Source organism: Pelodiscus sinensis, chromosome 2 (assembly GCF_052426305.1).
Source record: "Pelodiscus sinensis isolate ZL-2025 chromosome 2, ASM5242630v1, whole genome shotgun sequence".
Classification (NCBI taxonomy): domain Eukaryota; kingdom Metazoa; phylum Chordata; order Testudines; family Trionychidae; genus Pelodiscus; species Pelodiscus sinensis.
This window is the reverse complement of record NC_143053.1, coordinates 33,816,697-33,832,453: the sequence shown is the minus strand read 5'-3', so window position 1 is coordinate 33,832,453 and position 15,757 is coordinate 33,816,697. Positions and strand designations below refer to the sequence as shown.

At 40.9% G+C, this 15,757-nt stretch overlaps 1 protein-coding gene across 3 annotated transcripts in view; it reads left to right on the top strand.

The window, feature by feature from the left end:
• The window catches only part of ZFPM2 (zinc finger protein, FOG family member 2), a 580,339-nt gene that overhangs the window by 268,585 nt on the left and 295,997 nt on the right, over positions 1 to 15,757 (top strand). Inside the window, exons 2-3 of one of the 3 annotated variants that reach the window (XM_075920229.2) lie at positions 11,864 to 12,029; positions 12,135 to 12,177. The exons of the other annotated variants lie outside the window; for them this stretch is intronic. Of the exons in view, the coding sequence (XP_075776344.2) occupies positions 11,973 to 12,029; positions 12,135 to 12,177 (100 nt within the window). The 5' untranslated portion in view covers positions 11,864 to 11,972. The remainder of the gene's footprint in view (positions 1 to 11,863; positions 12,030 to 12,134; positions 12,178 to 15,757) is intronic. 3 annotated transcript variants of the gene reach the window in all.

Here is a 15,757-nt window from a genome sequence, read left to right as displayed (position 1 = left end):
GAGCAGTAAAATACATACCCTGTACTACAGACAAGCAGACTTTGACTCCCTCAGAGAACGGATGGGCAGGATCCCCTGGGATGCTATCATGAAGGGGAAAGAAGTCCAGGAGAGCTGTGAGTATTTTAAATAAGCCATATTAAAGGCACAGGAAGAAACCATCCTGATGCATAGTAAGTAAAGCAAATATGGTAAGCGACCAGATTGGCTTACCGGGAAAATCCTTGGTGAGCTTAATCACAAAAAGGAAGTTTACAAGAAGTGGAAACTTGGACAGAGGGCTAGGGAAGAGTATAAATATATTGCTCAAGAATGCAGGGGAGTAATCAGGAAGGCGAAAGCAAAATTGGAATTGCAACTGGCAAGGAATGTGAAGGGTAACAAGAAAGGTTTCCATGCATGTTAGCAATAAAAGGGTGATCAGAAACAGTGTGGGGGGCCCTTACTGGATATGGGGGAAGGGTAACCTAGTGACAGATGATGTGGGAGAAGCTGAATGGTTTTTGCTTAATGATTTTTTTGCCTATGTCTTCACAGACAAGGTCAGCTCCCAGACTACTGCACTAGAGAACGCAGTGTGGGAAGGAGGTGAGCAGCCCTAGGTGGAGAAAGAACAGGTTAAGAACTATTTAGAAAAGCTTAACATACACAAATCCACGGATCCGTATTTAATGCATCTGAGGGTACTGAGGTAGTTGGCAAATGTCACTGCAGAGCCTTTGGCCAATATATTTGAAAACTCGTGGCGATTGGGAGAGATCCCGGATGATTGGAAAAAGGCAAATTTAGCTCCCATCTTTAAAAAAGGGAAGAAGGACAATCAAGGGAACTATAGACCAGTCAGCCTTACCTCAGTCCCCGGAAAAATCATGGAGGGAATCCTCAAGAAATCCATTTTGAAGCACTTGGAAGAGGGGAAAGTGATCAGGAACAGTCAGCATGGATTCACGAAGGGCAAGTCATGCCTGACCAATCTGCAAAAGCGGCAAGGAGTCCTGTGGCACCTTATAGACTAACCGAAGTGTTGGAGCATAAGCTTTCGTGGGCAAAGACCCACTTTGTCAGATGCATGTGAGTCTTTGCCCATGAAAGCTTATGCTCTAACACTTCAGTTAGTCTGTAATGTGCCACTAGACTCCCTGTCGCTTTTGCAGATTCAGACTAACACAGCTACCCCTCTGATACCTGACCAATCTGATTAGCTTCTACGATGCTGTAACTGGCTCCGTGGACATGGGGAAGTCAGTGGATGTGATATACCTTGACTTTAGCAAAGCTTTTGATACAGTTTTCTACAATATTCTTGGCAGCAAGTTACGGAAATATGGATTGATAAACGGACTGTAGGTTGGATAAAAGCTGGCTGGATTGTTGGGCCCAACGGGTAGTGATCCATGGCTCAATGTCAGGTCGGAGGTCGGTTTCAAACAATGTGCCCCAAGGATCATTTCTAGGACCAGTTTTGTTCAACATCTTTATTAGTGACCTGGATGAGGGGATGAATTGCACTTTCAGAAAATTAGTGGATGACACTAAGCTAGGGGTAGAGGTAGTGACTTTGGAGGGCTGGGATAGGGTCCAGAGTGACCTAGACAGATTAGAGGATTGGGCCAAAAGAAATCTGATGAGGTTCAACAAGGACAAGTACAGAGTCCTGCAATTGGGATGGAAGAATCCCAAGCATTGTTACAGACTGGGGACCGACTGGCTAAGTAGCAGTTTGGAAAAAAATGACCTGGGGATTACAGTGGATGAGAAGCTGGATATGAGTCAACAGTGTGCTCTTGTAGCCAAGAAGGCTAATGGCATATTAGCGTTCATTAGAAGGACCATTTCTAGCAGATCTAGAGAAGTGATTATTCCCCTTTATTCTGCAGTGGTGTGGCCACATCTGGAGTACTGTATCCAGTTTGGATCCCCAGTACAGAAAGGATCTGGACCCATTGGAGAGGGTCCAGTGGAGGGCAACCAAAATGATTAGGGGGCTGGAGCACATGACCTATTACAAAAGGCTGAGGGATTTGGGATTATTTAGTCTATTTAGTTTAGAAGAAAAGAGTGAGAAGGGATTTGATAGCAGTCTTCAGATTTCTGAAGGGAGGTTCCAAAGAGGATGGAGAGGCTGTTTTAGTAGTTACAGATGGCAGAACAAGGAGCAATGGTCTCAAATTACAGTGGGGGAGATCTAGGTTGGATATTAGGAAAAACTATTTCACTAGGGGGGTGAAGTACTAGAATGGGTTACCTAGAGAGGTGGTGAAATCTCTACCTCTAGAGGTTTTTAACTCTTGGCTTGACAAAGCCCTGGCTGAGATAATTTAGTTGGGATTGGTCCTGCTTTGGGCAGGGGGCTAGACTTGATGGCCTCCTGAGGTCTCTTCCCGTCCTCTGATTCTATAATATCTAGTGTTCAGGTGAACCTCCAGATATACCTTCAGTTTGTGAGGACATGTTGCCCAGGATATGATCTTATGAGAAGGGATCTCAGCTAAACTACAGGCAGTCCCCGAGTTACGCGGATCCGACTTATGTCGGATCCGCAGTTACGAACGGGGCCGTTCCTCTCCCTGGTCTCCAGCAGACCAGGGAGAGGAAGCAAAGCAGCGGAACACGTGGGCAGCGGACAGGGCTGTCCGCTGCCCACACGCTCCGAGGCTTGGCTCTGCTTTGTCCCCCCGTCCCCCTGGTCTGCAGACCAGGGGGACGGGGGGGAGGGGCAAAGCAGAGCCAAGCCTCGGAGCGCGCGATCAGCTGACAGCCCAGACGCATCTGGGCTGTCAGCTGGCAGCGCACTCCGTGACTTGGCTCTGCTTTCCCCCCCCCCCCCCGGTCTGCAGACCAGGGGGACGGGGAACAAAGCAGAGCAAAGCCACAGAGCCCGAGGGCAGCAGGACAGCCACGGCGCGTCTGGGCTGTCCCGCTGCCCCCGTGCTCCATGACTTTGCTCCGGACACCTGTGGTACAACAGCTGGGGCGCTGCTAGTTGGTCCCGTAGTGCCGCTCAGGGCGCTACTGGACCAACCGGGCAGCACCCCAGCTGTTCTGCCCCAGGCGTCCTGATTCAGCCACTGCTGGTCAGATTCAGCAGCAGCTGAATCAGGACGCCTGGGGCAGAGCAGCTTGGGTGCTGCTGGGTTGGTCCAGTAGCGCCGAGGAGCGGCGGCGCTACTGGACCAACCCAGCAGCACCCCAGCTGCTCTGCCCCAGGCGTCCCCAAGTCAGCCGCTGCTGAAACTGACCAGTGGCTGACTACAGGAAGCCCCTGCCCCGGGCTTCCTGGAATCAGCTGCTGATCAGTTTCAGCAGCAGCTGACTTGGGGATGCCTGGGGTTCTTAAGTTGAATCTGTATGTAAGTCAGAACTGGCGTCCAGATTCAGCCGCTGTTGAAACTGATCAGTTTCAGCAGCGGCTGAATCTGGACGCCAGTTCCGACTTACATACAGATTCAACTTAAGAACAAACCTACAGTCCCTATCTTGTACGTAACCTGGGGACTGCCTGTACTTGAAAACACTGAGGAAAGGTTTTGGAGTATGCTATCTGTCAGACATTTGCAGAATATCTTTTAGTTAAGTTTAGGCTTTAGAAAGCATGTTATGATTTTGTTTTATTTGTAATGATTTGTTCATAATATTCTAATTTTCTGTCACTTGAATCTCTTTTCTTTGAAAAAACTTACTGTTGCTGTCACTGGGTATATCTACACTAGCCCCCTAGTTCGAACTAGAGTGGCTAATGTAGGCATTCAAACTTGCAAATGAAGTCTCAGTGCATGAGGAGTAACAGTTAATCCGAACTAGGGATTTAGTTCGGATTAACTTCTGACTGCTGCGTGTAGCCGTGGGCAGTCAGTTCGAACTAAGGGAATTTAAAAATGGCGCCTGCCTGGGAACATGCAAATGAAGCCCGGGATATTTAAATCCCGGGCTTCATTTGCAAGTTTGAATGCCTACATTAGCCACCCTAGTTCGAACTAGGGGGCCAGTATAGAAATACCCACTGTAATTACTGTGTGTTAAGTGGAATAGAGATCTTGAAGTAAGTGTTCCAAGCTGGTGTATTCTTTCCGTTTGGTGTAGTGAATCTTACCATTTTGAGTGCTTAGTGAAATAAGACAGAGCTCTCCAGAGAGGTTCTATGTGTAGTCGGGGGTTGGGATGTGTCTTAATCTGTATAGAAAGAGCGAGTAATGCCGAGGTTTGGAAAGCAGTACTTGCAATACCAAAGAGTGGTGGATTTAAGGAGATGACCCATAGGAAGAACAAACAGGACTTCAACTCAGTAAAGGCAGGTGATGTCCACAGGGATGATTAATCTATGTGTCAGCTGAAATCTTTGGTATGTGGTGAGACATCCATAAATGGTGCCAGTTAGCACTAAAGATTCACTAAAGAATTAGGCTGCAGCAACCAGCTCAAGTCACTTAAACCAAGGAAATATCTGTTCTTTGAGGTTTCCTTTTTTAATGAAGTGCAGCATATAGTTGTATTATAGTCATCATACCCTTATATGTAGTCAAAGGAAAAGTAATGCCTCTTTGAAATTCCCACTAGTCTAGTCATCCAGAACTTACCCACATGACAATTAAAAAATGCATATTTGGATATTGCTTTTGCTGAATGAACACCAGGCAGTGAAAGCAGTGATTTTGCTGTGCTTGATGTTAAGAAGAGAGAGGAAAGATCCCCAGATAGAAATACAAAATGTCAGAGTCCAGGATGTTTTTGTGGCTATCAAGAAATACTTTGTTTTAGCAGTCTTTCTCTGTAACATATTACACTTTCTTTTCAGGGCTGTGTTTAGTAATGAAATACTTTAAACTGACTGAAGTGCCTTTCTTCAGTAGTGCAGGATTTTTCTCTACATCAGTTTTAGATGGTATCTGTGATCAAAGGGACATATACTGTTCATATGCTTCCTCTGTACTTCAGAACTAGGGGTGACCTGGAGGGTGCATGACTGCCCTTGTGTGGTTGCCTGGAAACTTTGGTCCACACAAGTGTCAACTTTCTTTCATTGCTATAAAGGAAGACTGAGCCTTACAGAGAGATTTAGTCTTAGAGAAAAAAGGTCCTTGTGTGTTTTAAAACAAGTGTCTCACCAGGAGATAATGGTAGAGCTGTGGGTTATAAATGATGCATTTTGTTCACTTCGCCTTGATAATGGCACAAGGGAAAAAAAGTTCATCGCTCTCTTATCAAAATACTGTGACATTTCTCCTTCAACTGTAAAATTTCCTATCACATTTCTCTGCTGCAACAGCAACTAAATTTACTCAATTCTAAAGACTACATAATCTCTCATCAAATGGTACCTTTTTATTCTTTTTTCCCCCCTCCACCACCTAAAGTTTAAAGAGAACCACTAAGGTAGCTAAAATCAGTGCCTATTTTTTTCAATAAAATTGGGTTTATTTTTAAGGAGTTTATTGGTTATTTAGTACCCACTGTGTCTTATAAATTATTCTTCTTGCCCAACCAAGGATGATTTATCATTTTTTTACATCTCATTAGACTAAGCACATTAATTATCATTGCTCTTTGATTTAGAATGTAGTAAGTAAAGAATCTTTTTCAAGTTTCAAGGTATGCATCTGCTGAAGACTCTAGGCCAATTATTGCAAAATAAAGTTTCTTTCTGGAAGTCTAATGTATTTCAGTAACTGCTGATTGCACTATGAGATATTGTACAATGGGAGATATTTTTGTCTTTGGAAGCAAATGTGTATTTCTAAAATTGGGTACAATTTCTGCAGTAAATGTATGTGTACATAAAACGACACGCTCCTAGAATTTATATGTAAAGTGCTAAAAGTGTAATTCACCAAATGCACATTATTTATAAGGCTGAGGCAATGGGGAATGTATTGTGCAATTACAGGCATACTGTTCAGAACCTCTATGACTGCTATGGGCCTTTGAATCAGATCCCATATTTTTCTTTCTGATACAAACTGATCTCTTCTGCGTGACACAGGCATAAATTAATTCCAAGTGTAGCAGGAATAATTTACAAGCCTATGTAAATGTACAGTCACAAAAGACTTATCTGTGTACATGATTGTAAAAGTTAAAGGTAAAAGCAAAGATTTCCAGTTCCAAAATTTGCTTCTTTTGCACTTTAAAGGTATTTATTGTAATGATAATCAGAGGGCTCAAATATCAGTATGTAAATTCTTAAATTGTCCAACCAAATCCATAAAATTGAAGCCCAAGCCAGTGTTTTATTCAAACCCCAAAAGTACAATATGGGAATGTCAAGGTAAACTGTACAAACTGTAAGGCTGCGTCTATACTGGCATGATTTTGCGCAAATACTTTTAATGGAAAAGTTTTTCTGTTAAAAGTATTTGCGCAAGAGAGCATCTACACTGGAATGTGCTTTTGCGCAAAAGCATCCGTGCTAGCGTAGAAGCTCTCTTGCGCAAGAAAGTTCCGATGGCCATTTGAGCCATCGGGCTTTCTCGCGCAAGAAATTAACGTTTCCTGTCTACACTGGCCTCTTGCGCAAGAATATTTGCTCAAGAGGGCTTATCCCAGAGCGGGAGTATTTGTGCAAGAAGCAAATACTGATTTCGTACATTAGAACATCAGTGTTCTTGCACAAATACTCGTGGCCAGTATTTGTGGCAAGATTGGGCGCAAAAGCAGCCGCTTTTGTGCAAAATCTTGCCAATGTAGACACAGCCTAAATCCGTACACTGTTAGAACTAAATAAAAATGTAACTAGAAAGATTTAAACTTGTAATATTTATAAAATACAGAGATAAATATCTCAATCAAAGTAACATTTCTGAGGGAAAAAATCACAACTTGGTGTGCAAATTTTGTTCAGCTGAACAGCTGTTTGCAGTGGACAGGAAGCACTTATAGGGAGGGGGAAGAGCTGATGAGAAGGACTCGACAGCAAGTGGGAATCACTAGGAGGGAGAAACTGATCAATGGGGCCACTGGTGGGTGTTGAGCACCCACTGTTTTTTTTCCCAAAGTGCTCTCCAAACTTAGAGCAGCTATACAGTCAGCACTTATACCTAATGTCATGGCTCAAAAGCCTGTTCTTCAAATAAAGCTTTTACTGAAAAAAGTTTGGTACTAATAGTAAAATTGGGTCTCCATAACTAAGCATGACAAACTATTTCCAGAATTATTCCTCCAAAACATCTAGGGAATATGTGAGCTCTCTGCAGGATTCAGGGCTATGTATTCCAATAATTAATTTATCCAGCAAACAAAGTAACTCACACTATCTTGACCTAGTACAGGATATAGTATTATTGTAGCCATGTCAGTCCCAGGATATTGTGGATGAGGTAATGTCTTTTATTGGACTAACTTCTGTTAGTCAGATAGACAAGCTTTCAAGCTTATACAGAACTTGTCATCAAGCCTGGGAATTGTACACAGAGTATCATAGCTAAATACAAGGTGGAACAGATTGTTTAAAATAAGTAATTAACACATTTTCCAAGGGGTCATTCAAGATAAAATGGTCCATTAACACCTCTCCATTCATATGGAATAGAGGGGAAAATACGGTATGTGGGAGTGGGTTATAGATTGTTTAAATGAGACATAATACCATTGTCTGTATTAAGTCCATGAGTTTTAGTGTATGGCAAAGTTAAGTATTTAAACTTTGAAGGTGTTGTACAGATTTCCATTGAGGATGAAGACTGAGAGATCAAATGTGGAGAGCTTTGTGAAAAGTGATCACTCAAACATGATATTATATTGTATCTTGATCATTTTTCTGTGAGTTCATTCAAGAGAGTGGTGATTGTCTGGTTTCACCAATACAGTTGATTTGGGGGCATTTAGTGCATTTGATGTGATACACCATGTTGCCCAGAGCTAAGGAAGAGCTAGCTATATTTAAACTCTAAAACGTGTCTCTCTCACCAACAAATGTCAGTCCCATAACAGTTATTACCTCACACACCTTGTATCTCCAGTACCTGAGGACAGAGTTTAGCCACCTTCTGCACATCAAATACAAATATTTCCATTTCAACCTGACCCTTCCATATTTAATTGTTTCAAACCTAACTACAAAATCTAGTGGCTTGCAGGGGAAATTACGGGGAGAGAGAGTGCAGATACTGTAAAAAAACAACGAATGGTCTGGTAGGACTTTATAGACTAACAAAACATGTAGATGATATCATGAGCTTTTGTGGGCACAGCCCGCTTCTTCAGATGACTGGAGTTATGAGTAGGGGATTTGAAAACTCGAAATAAATAGGAGAAGGGAAAGGGGGGTAGGGGAGAGAAGAGAATGATGCTCTGTCTTCCACCCCCCTTCCTGTATTTTCTTTAAGTATCTCCTAGGCAATCTAGGCTAGTGAGTGGGATGCATAAGTGGCCCTCCTTCATCTCAGTGGGTTTCAAGATTACCATAACCAAGATGGTCTTCCTGGATAGGGTAGTTTTGCTAAGTAGGTGATTGCATACCTAGAATTTCTGGGATGTGCTAATTGAAATGTAGCAGTATTTTGGTTGGATGCAGAGGGAGCGTATGACTCTCACAGTTAATGTTGTGTGCAGTCGGCATGCACTTCACTTCACATGTTCTTGCTTTATGTGTGTCACTTTAGTAATACCGACAGGAAAAAGAAACTATGCAGACAGAAGCCTGCAGAATCTGGCAACCCTCTGTGTGGGCAATGGTAAGCGACATGTTTCACTAGCCACATGACAACTCCAATGGGCTCCATGGAGCCCTCGGCCTGTAGATTGCCTACCATTGTTTTATGGTATATACCATGACTATGGATGAGAAGGATGTGACAGGTTTTTAATGTTATGTATTTGTTTTGTCTATTATCATATGATATCATGTTGGAAGATGTGCTGTTCTTGCTCATGCACTTTTCAATATGTAGGCTTGTGGATGAATAATGCATTAGGTCATCTAACGATCTCATCTAAAAGAATGCATTGATCCCATTGGTACTGGGACTAGTGATGTATTTTGTAAAGTTAACAGCTGTTTATTTTACATTGTCAATAATACTAGGTGGTTCTCACATTCTCTATTTGAGTTTTAATGTTAAGTATACAAATACTGATGTCAGTTGCCTCCACTAGGCTTGAGCTTAAAAACTTATGATCAGTGATGTAGCACATGAAAACATTCTCCACAAAAGTATGTTGTGAGTATTACTTGTGTATTTTAACATGTATTGTTAAAGAGGAATTTAAAAAGAAGTGACCATTCACAAGCCTCCCACTTTACCTGAAGTCATGATACATGACACAAAATTCTGCAATTTCTTTTTTCAACCTCAAAATCACAGCCACTCTTGGAGATGAATTTTCACTTAAAAAAATAGGACTATGTATGTTAACCTAATCTCTTTCTATACCATATTGTCATTTTGCAGGTATCTAAAAGGTTGTCACAAGGAGGAGGGAGAAAAATTGTTCTCCTTAGCCTCTGAGGATAGGACAAGAAACAATGGGCTTAAACTGCAGCAAGGGAGGTTTAGGCTGGACATTAGGAAAAAATTCCTAACTGTCAGGGTGGTTAAATACTGGAATAAGTTGCCTACGGAGGTTGTGGAATCTCCATCTCTGGAGATATTTAAGAGCAGGTTAGATAGACATCTATGAGGGACAGTCTGGATGGTACTGGGTCCTGCCATGAGGGCAGGGGACTGGACTCGATGATCTCTTGAGGTGCCAATTTTTATGCTGACTAGTGCAGGAAAAAAAACAGTAATCACTTCTCAATACTAAAAGTGTGTACTTTAACATGTTTTCTAAAGGAAAGAAGTGTTAATAATGTGAAACTCCCAGTTCAAAATGAAAATTCAGGATGTATCCCAGAACTGTGGCAGATGTAGACAGCCTCATGCTCTAGTAATCTACTACTTGCTGATCCAGCAACACAATAGCTTGAGTCATCCTCAAGTCTGATTGCTCCAGTTCAGTCTAAATCTAAATACACTATCACACTTGTGAAAAACAGCTGCTTTAAATATGGTTCAAGCTTTGACAGAGGTGCTGAAGTTCATGGTATAGTGGAAAAGAAGTCAAACTAGCTTTGGCTTTCACTGGGGCTATTTCTAAACTACATGGCTCCGTTGACGGAGCCATGTAAAATAGTTTATTCGGCATAGGCAAAGAAGCAGGGATTTAAATAATCCCCAATTCATTAAAATAAACATGGCCACCGTGCAGAGCTGACAATCAGCTGATCTGGCACAATGGGGTAGTCTAGATGTGCCTTGTGAAACGAGGTCTACCGGAGCGGTCAACAAATGTCTAGACTACACTGCTGTGCCAGAACAGTTGATCGTCAGCACAGCGTGGTGGCCATGTTTCTTTTAATGACGTGGGGATTATTTAAATCCCTGCTTCTTTGCCTATGCCGAATAAACTATTTTACATGGCTCCGTCAACGGAGCCATGTAGTCTAGACATAGCCTGGGAGGCTTAAAGCTGGAGAAGAGAACAGCAATAAGTGTTGCTCTGAGGAAAGAGGTGAGATCCTTTGCACGCATTGATCTGCTAGAAGATCCTACCTGATTTCTCTCCTTTTGTTCTACCACAGCTGTTGAGATTGTTGTGATACTTTTGCTGAAAGTCCCTAGGTAGGAAAATCTTAAGGCTGTGGAAGTATGCTAACAGTGGAAGGCCGTGCTGTATGAAGCTTACTGTCTTACTAGCTTTCCAGATCCCTAATCTTTTGACCTTCATAACACAGCATTATGTCAGTCTGTTTCCTCAGGCTTTTGTATAAGTTTCTTTTAGGGAATGTTAGGTAATTAATCATGGATAAATGTCTTTCAGTGGGAAATAGTTACTTAAAATATTGTTCAATACTCAAAGATTGATGGAGAAAAGGAAATAAATCTCGGGTTAATTGATTGCTTTTTCTGAGAGAATTACAAGATTAATGGATGAAATATATTTGGATTTTAGTAAATAGTTGGTAAAATATCTCTCAAAATATTACTCTCCAAATTAGTTCAAGTTAACTTGGATATGAGCACTCACTCAAACTGAAATTTATCTATGGAACTGTAAGCAAATAATATTTAATACAATACAATTTATTGAACATTTGAGGCAATAATGAGCTGGGTATGACAAAAAAATAGAAACCATTGCAAGGACTATTGAAACTGAAGAATGATGTAAGGGGACATATAAAGGATACCTAAATAATAGAAAAATAAATTGAGATTCATCTTGGGAAAACACAGACTAAGCCATCTGGGGAAAAATGAAAAAAAAAAGCATCAGTTCTGTAAGAGACAAGAAATTGTAATGCATTCTGTCAGGAGGAGAAGAAAGCCAATCCAATTTTGGTGAGAATACAGTTGGCATAAGAATCATAACTCTACAGCTCTGGTGTGACCACATTATTCATTTTGTCCTTTATATGGCTTTATCTGATATCTTTCCATCACAAAAGTGATTAAGGAGACTGAGAGATTGAGTAAATAGTATAATGGCTAAAACTAGCCATTGCCTAAGTAATGCCTAGTTATTGGCCTACAGTATAGTCTCTAAAGTAAGGCTGTGAACCCCAAAGAAGATGAGGTTTTACAAAGACAAGGCATAGCTCTAGAAAGTGTTCTAGCCAACAATCCTGTATTGAGAGGTTAATGGAACAGATGACTTAGTAGATCTTTTCCTGGTCTAATTTCTGTGACCCCAACACATTTGAAAGGACAGAAGGTGGCACTAGAAAATCATGATCACCTGGATTTCAATTCACCTCTTTGGAAATAGTTGCACAGATTGGATATTGTCTCATTGCACAGCAAAAGGAAATATAGGAAATATATTACTCATTATATAACACTATAAATTGTTTATGCTTGAGATATATTTTGCATCCTTATTTGTGCAGAATCCAGCAGTCATGTGAGAGAGGTCAAAGTAGACGTTAACTTGAGGGATGCCTGCAGTTAGTTTCCTCTCTCCTCTGCGACTGCCAGGAAAATGGCAGAAGTACTAATATGGAAGGTACTGGAGAAAAACTACTGCATTTCTGCAGGGTGAACACAGTGGAACAGGTAATCACTTGCAAATCTTTATATGTTGTTGGTATTGTTGTTGAATGCATGTAAAGTAACCTTCTTGTACATGGAAATATAATTATTGCCTGTTCCATTTCACAGGACATGACCATCAGCATGTGCAAATTGATGCTGAGGATTGTAGGTAAGGTACTGACAACAGCAGGTCTACTTTAAAAGTTCATTCAATTCTAGATATATTACTGGTTTTAGGAGTTTCCCCCATTTCTAGTGCTAAACTGTGTAAATATCTCTTTAAGTGGAACATATAAGTGTGCCACTAAGCTTACATAGGTCTCTAGAGGAAACAGTTCAGCTTGTAGAGAGTTACTTATAGGTTTCAGCGTAGAAGGGACCCTTGTGATCATCTAGTCTGATCTCCTGTATAACACAGGTCATATATCCTACCCCAAATAATTCCTTGATTATATCCAATCTTGATTTAAAAATTGTCAGTGCCAGATAATCCACAATGACCTTGTTAGTTTAAAAATCTATACTTTATTTACAATCTAGTCAACTTTCAGCCACTGTGCTTTTCTCTGCAGAGTGAAGAGCTCATTATTACATGTCTAATCCCCCTATAAATACTTAAAGATTATAATCAAGTCACCCCTTAACCTCATTATTAAACTAAACCGGGGTTAGCAATACTTTTTGATGGGGGGAAAACACTGTAAGGATTTCGTAAGTGGTCAAGGTCCTCATTTTTTCATGACATTAATTGAGGGCATGCAGGGTCTGGGATGGAGGCTAGGAGGGAGCTGAAGGAATGGGATTGAGGTGCAGGAAGGGATGTGGGATCTGGGAGGAAATTTCGGTGTCAGAGGAGGTTGTGACCTGGGGCAGAGGACTGGGATGCTGGAGAAGGAGCAGGGTCCAAGAGGGAATGTGGGTGCAGGAGAGGATTCTGACCTGGAGGAAGGGTATAGGATGAGTGTAGGAGAGATTTCAGGGTCTGGGAGGGGGTTGTGACCAGGTGTGGAAGTGCAGGGATTTAGGTTGTGACTGGGGCAGGAGTTCAGGAATAGGTGCAGGGGTAAGATATTGGAGTGCAAAGACTGGGAGGGAGTTGTGATCTAGAGGAGTGTAGGAGTGGGTGCAAGGTCTGTGAGGAGTTATGGATGCATGAGACGGATATGGAGGAAAGTTGCAGGAGGGAGTGTGGGGTCTGGGAGGAGGTTTGGGTGCAGGACTGGGAGTGCAGAAGGTTTAAGTTACATGGGGTAGAGGTGCAGGAGGAAGGGGTGGGTTCCCAGAGGCAGGCTCTAGTTAAGAAGCTCTTACTTAGGCAGCTCCTGGGCAGCAACCCAGCAGGTTCCTCAGCCAAGCTTTCCACCTGTCCCATCACCCACACGTGCTCAGGGCAGCTGGCTGCCAGGGTCATGTGTGCTTCTCTGAATGCAGTGAGCCTAGGAAAGGGGTACTTCAAGCACTGCCTGTTCTACAAACAGGCAGTTTCCATTGTCTGGATACTAGGCACCTGCCATTGTCTAGAAAGCCTCTTTGCCCCTCCCATCACATATGGCCCCTGTATCAGGCTTCTCAGAGCGATCTGTGGCAGCAGTGCAGGCAGGGAGCTTGGTTGAGGCTCCCAGTGGGCTATGGCCAGACCACTGGCCTCATTTTGCCTGCCCCTGAACCCATAGATCGAACTCCCTGAGTCTATTACTATAAGGCATATTTTCTAACCCTTTAATCATGTTTGTGACTGATCTCTAAACACTTGCCCATTTATCAACATCCTTCTTGGATTCCACAGGATTTCACTAGTGCCAGTATCAAATGTAAAAGAAAAATAACCTCTCTATTTATACCTGAGATTTCCCTATTTATGCATCCTAAGATGACTTTAGCTTTTTTAGCCTCTAGGTGCTTATGTTCAGCTGATTGTTCACCATTTCCTCAGATCTTTTTCCAAATTCACTGCTTCCAATCTTATATATAGCCATAATCTTAAGTATAGCCATATGAAAATGCATATTGTTTGCTTGTGCCCATTTTACCAAGCAATGCAGATTGTTTTGAATCAATGACTAGTCTTCTTCATTATTTAATCACGCCCCCATTTTTCTGTCATCTGTAAACTTGATCAGTTGTGATTTTGTTTTCTTCCAAGTCATTGATAAAAATGTTAAATAGCATAGGATCAAGAACAGACCCTGTGTCACCTCAGTAGAAAGATACATACTCAATGATGATTCCCCATTAAGAGTTACAATTTGAAACCTATCAGATTGTCGACTTTTAATTCATTTAATGTGTGACACCAATTCAAATTCAAGTGTGTGTATGTGTGTGAGAGAGAGATACAGATATAGATATAGATATAGATATAAAACATGGTTGATTATACAGTTTAAGAATATTACGAGTCCTATTAAACTTACCAAACAAATTTGTAATCTCTTTTAAAAAGTCAGTTTGAAAGGATTTATATTTCATAAACACATATTGACTTTGCATTAATTACATTAGGCACCTTTATTTCTTTATTAATTTGTCTTGTATCAGCTGTTCCATTATCTTGCCTGTGAATGATGTTATGTTGATAGGTGTATAATTAACAGCATCATCCTATTTATCCTTTCAAAAACTGGCACAACATTAGCTTTCTTCCAATCTTCCGGAACTCTTCCAGTGTTCTAAGACTTAAATCAGCGATAATAGTCCAGTAATATCCTCTGCCAGCTCCTTTAAAATTATTGGATGCAAGCTATCTAGACCTACTGATTTAAAAATTGTTTAGCATTTTTCACAGATACATGTAGAATGGAAAGTGCTATTGTCACCACATTTTGAGATTATATCATGTTTTTCCTCAAATACAGAACAGATTTATTTATTGAACACGTCTATCTTTTTTCTGCATTTTTATTGATAATTCTACCGTTTTGTTGGAGTTATGAACCAATATTATTGTCACATTTTTTTTGTTTCTACTACATGTAACAAAATTCTTTCTTATTATCCTTATATCTTCTGGTCATAGATTTTTCCTTTGCTTCCCTTATCAATGTTGTACTATTTCAATCTTCTGACTTATATTCATTACTATCAACTTTCTCCCATTTGTTATATATATTTTATTTGTAATAGCTGTCTTTTCTTCCATTCTAAACCACTGAGGTCTTTTTCCTGAATTGTGACTTTCGGAGTATCTAGTAAGGTGCTCTTAAATGATACCCAATTATCATTCATATTTTTTTATTAAATTCTTCATACAAGATGATTTGGCTTATTGTTTTCAGCTTTACGAAACTGGCCCTATAAAATATCATAGTAGTCTGAACTTTATTCTGCTTGCACTTTATACATGTGATTAAGTCATGATTATTTTTACCTAAGTTAACATTAATTTTTAGTTTTGTGATCTGTTCATCTTTAAAACAAGGTGTATTAAAAAATTCCACCATTTTGGCGCTCACACTTTTTCAATCAGCAAATTATTTTTATAATGTTTAGAAATTCTGAGGAAGTTTTAGTACTAGTAGAATGAGACCTCCAGTATATATTACTCAGATCGAAGTCCCCCAGCTTTTTCTTTCTGACACATAGATAAGTGTGTAAGGAGGCAGTCCTCCTGTTCCCTAGTATGATTTGGTGGTTGGTAGCAGGCACCACCTTTAATACTCTTGCGTTATCAGTTAAGTCTATAAGCATTTAAGATCATTGTCTTCTGATTTGTCAGTGACACAGAAGCAGGGAATGCCCTCCCCTTTTTC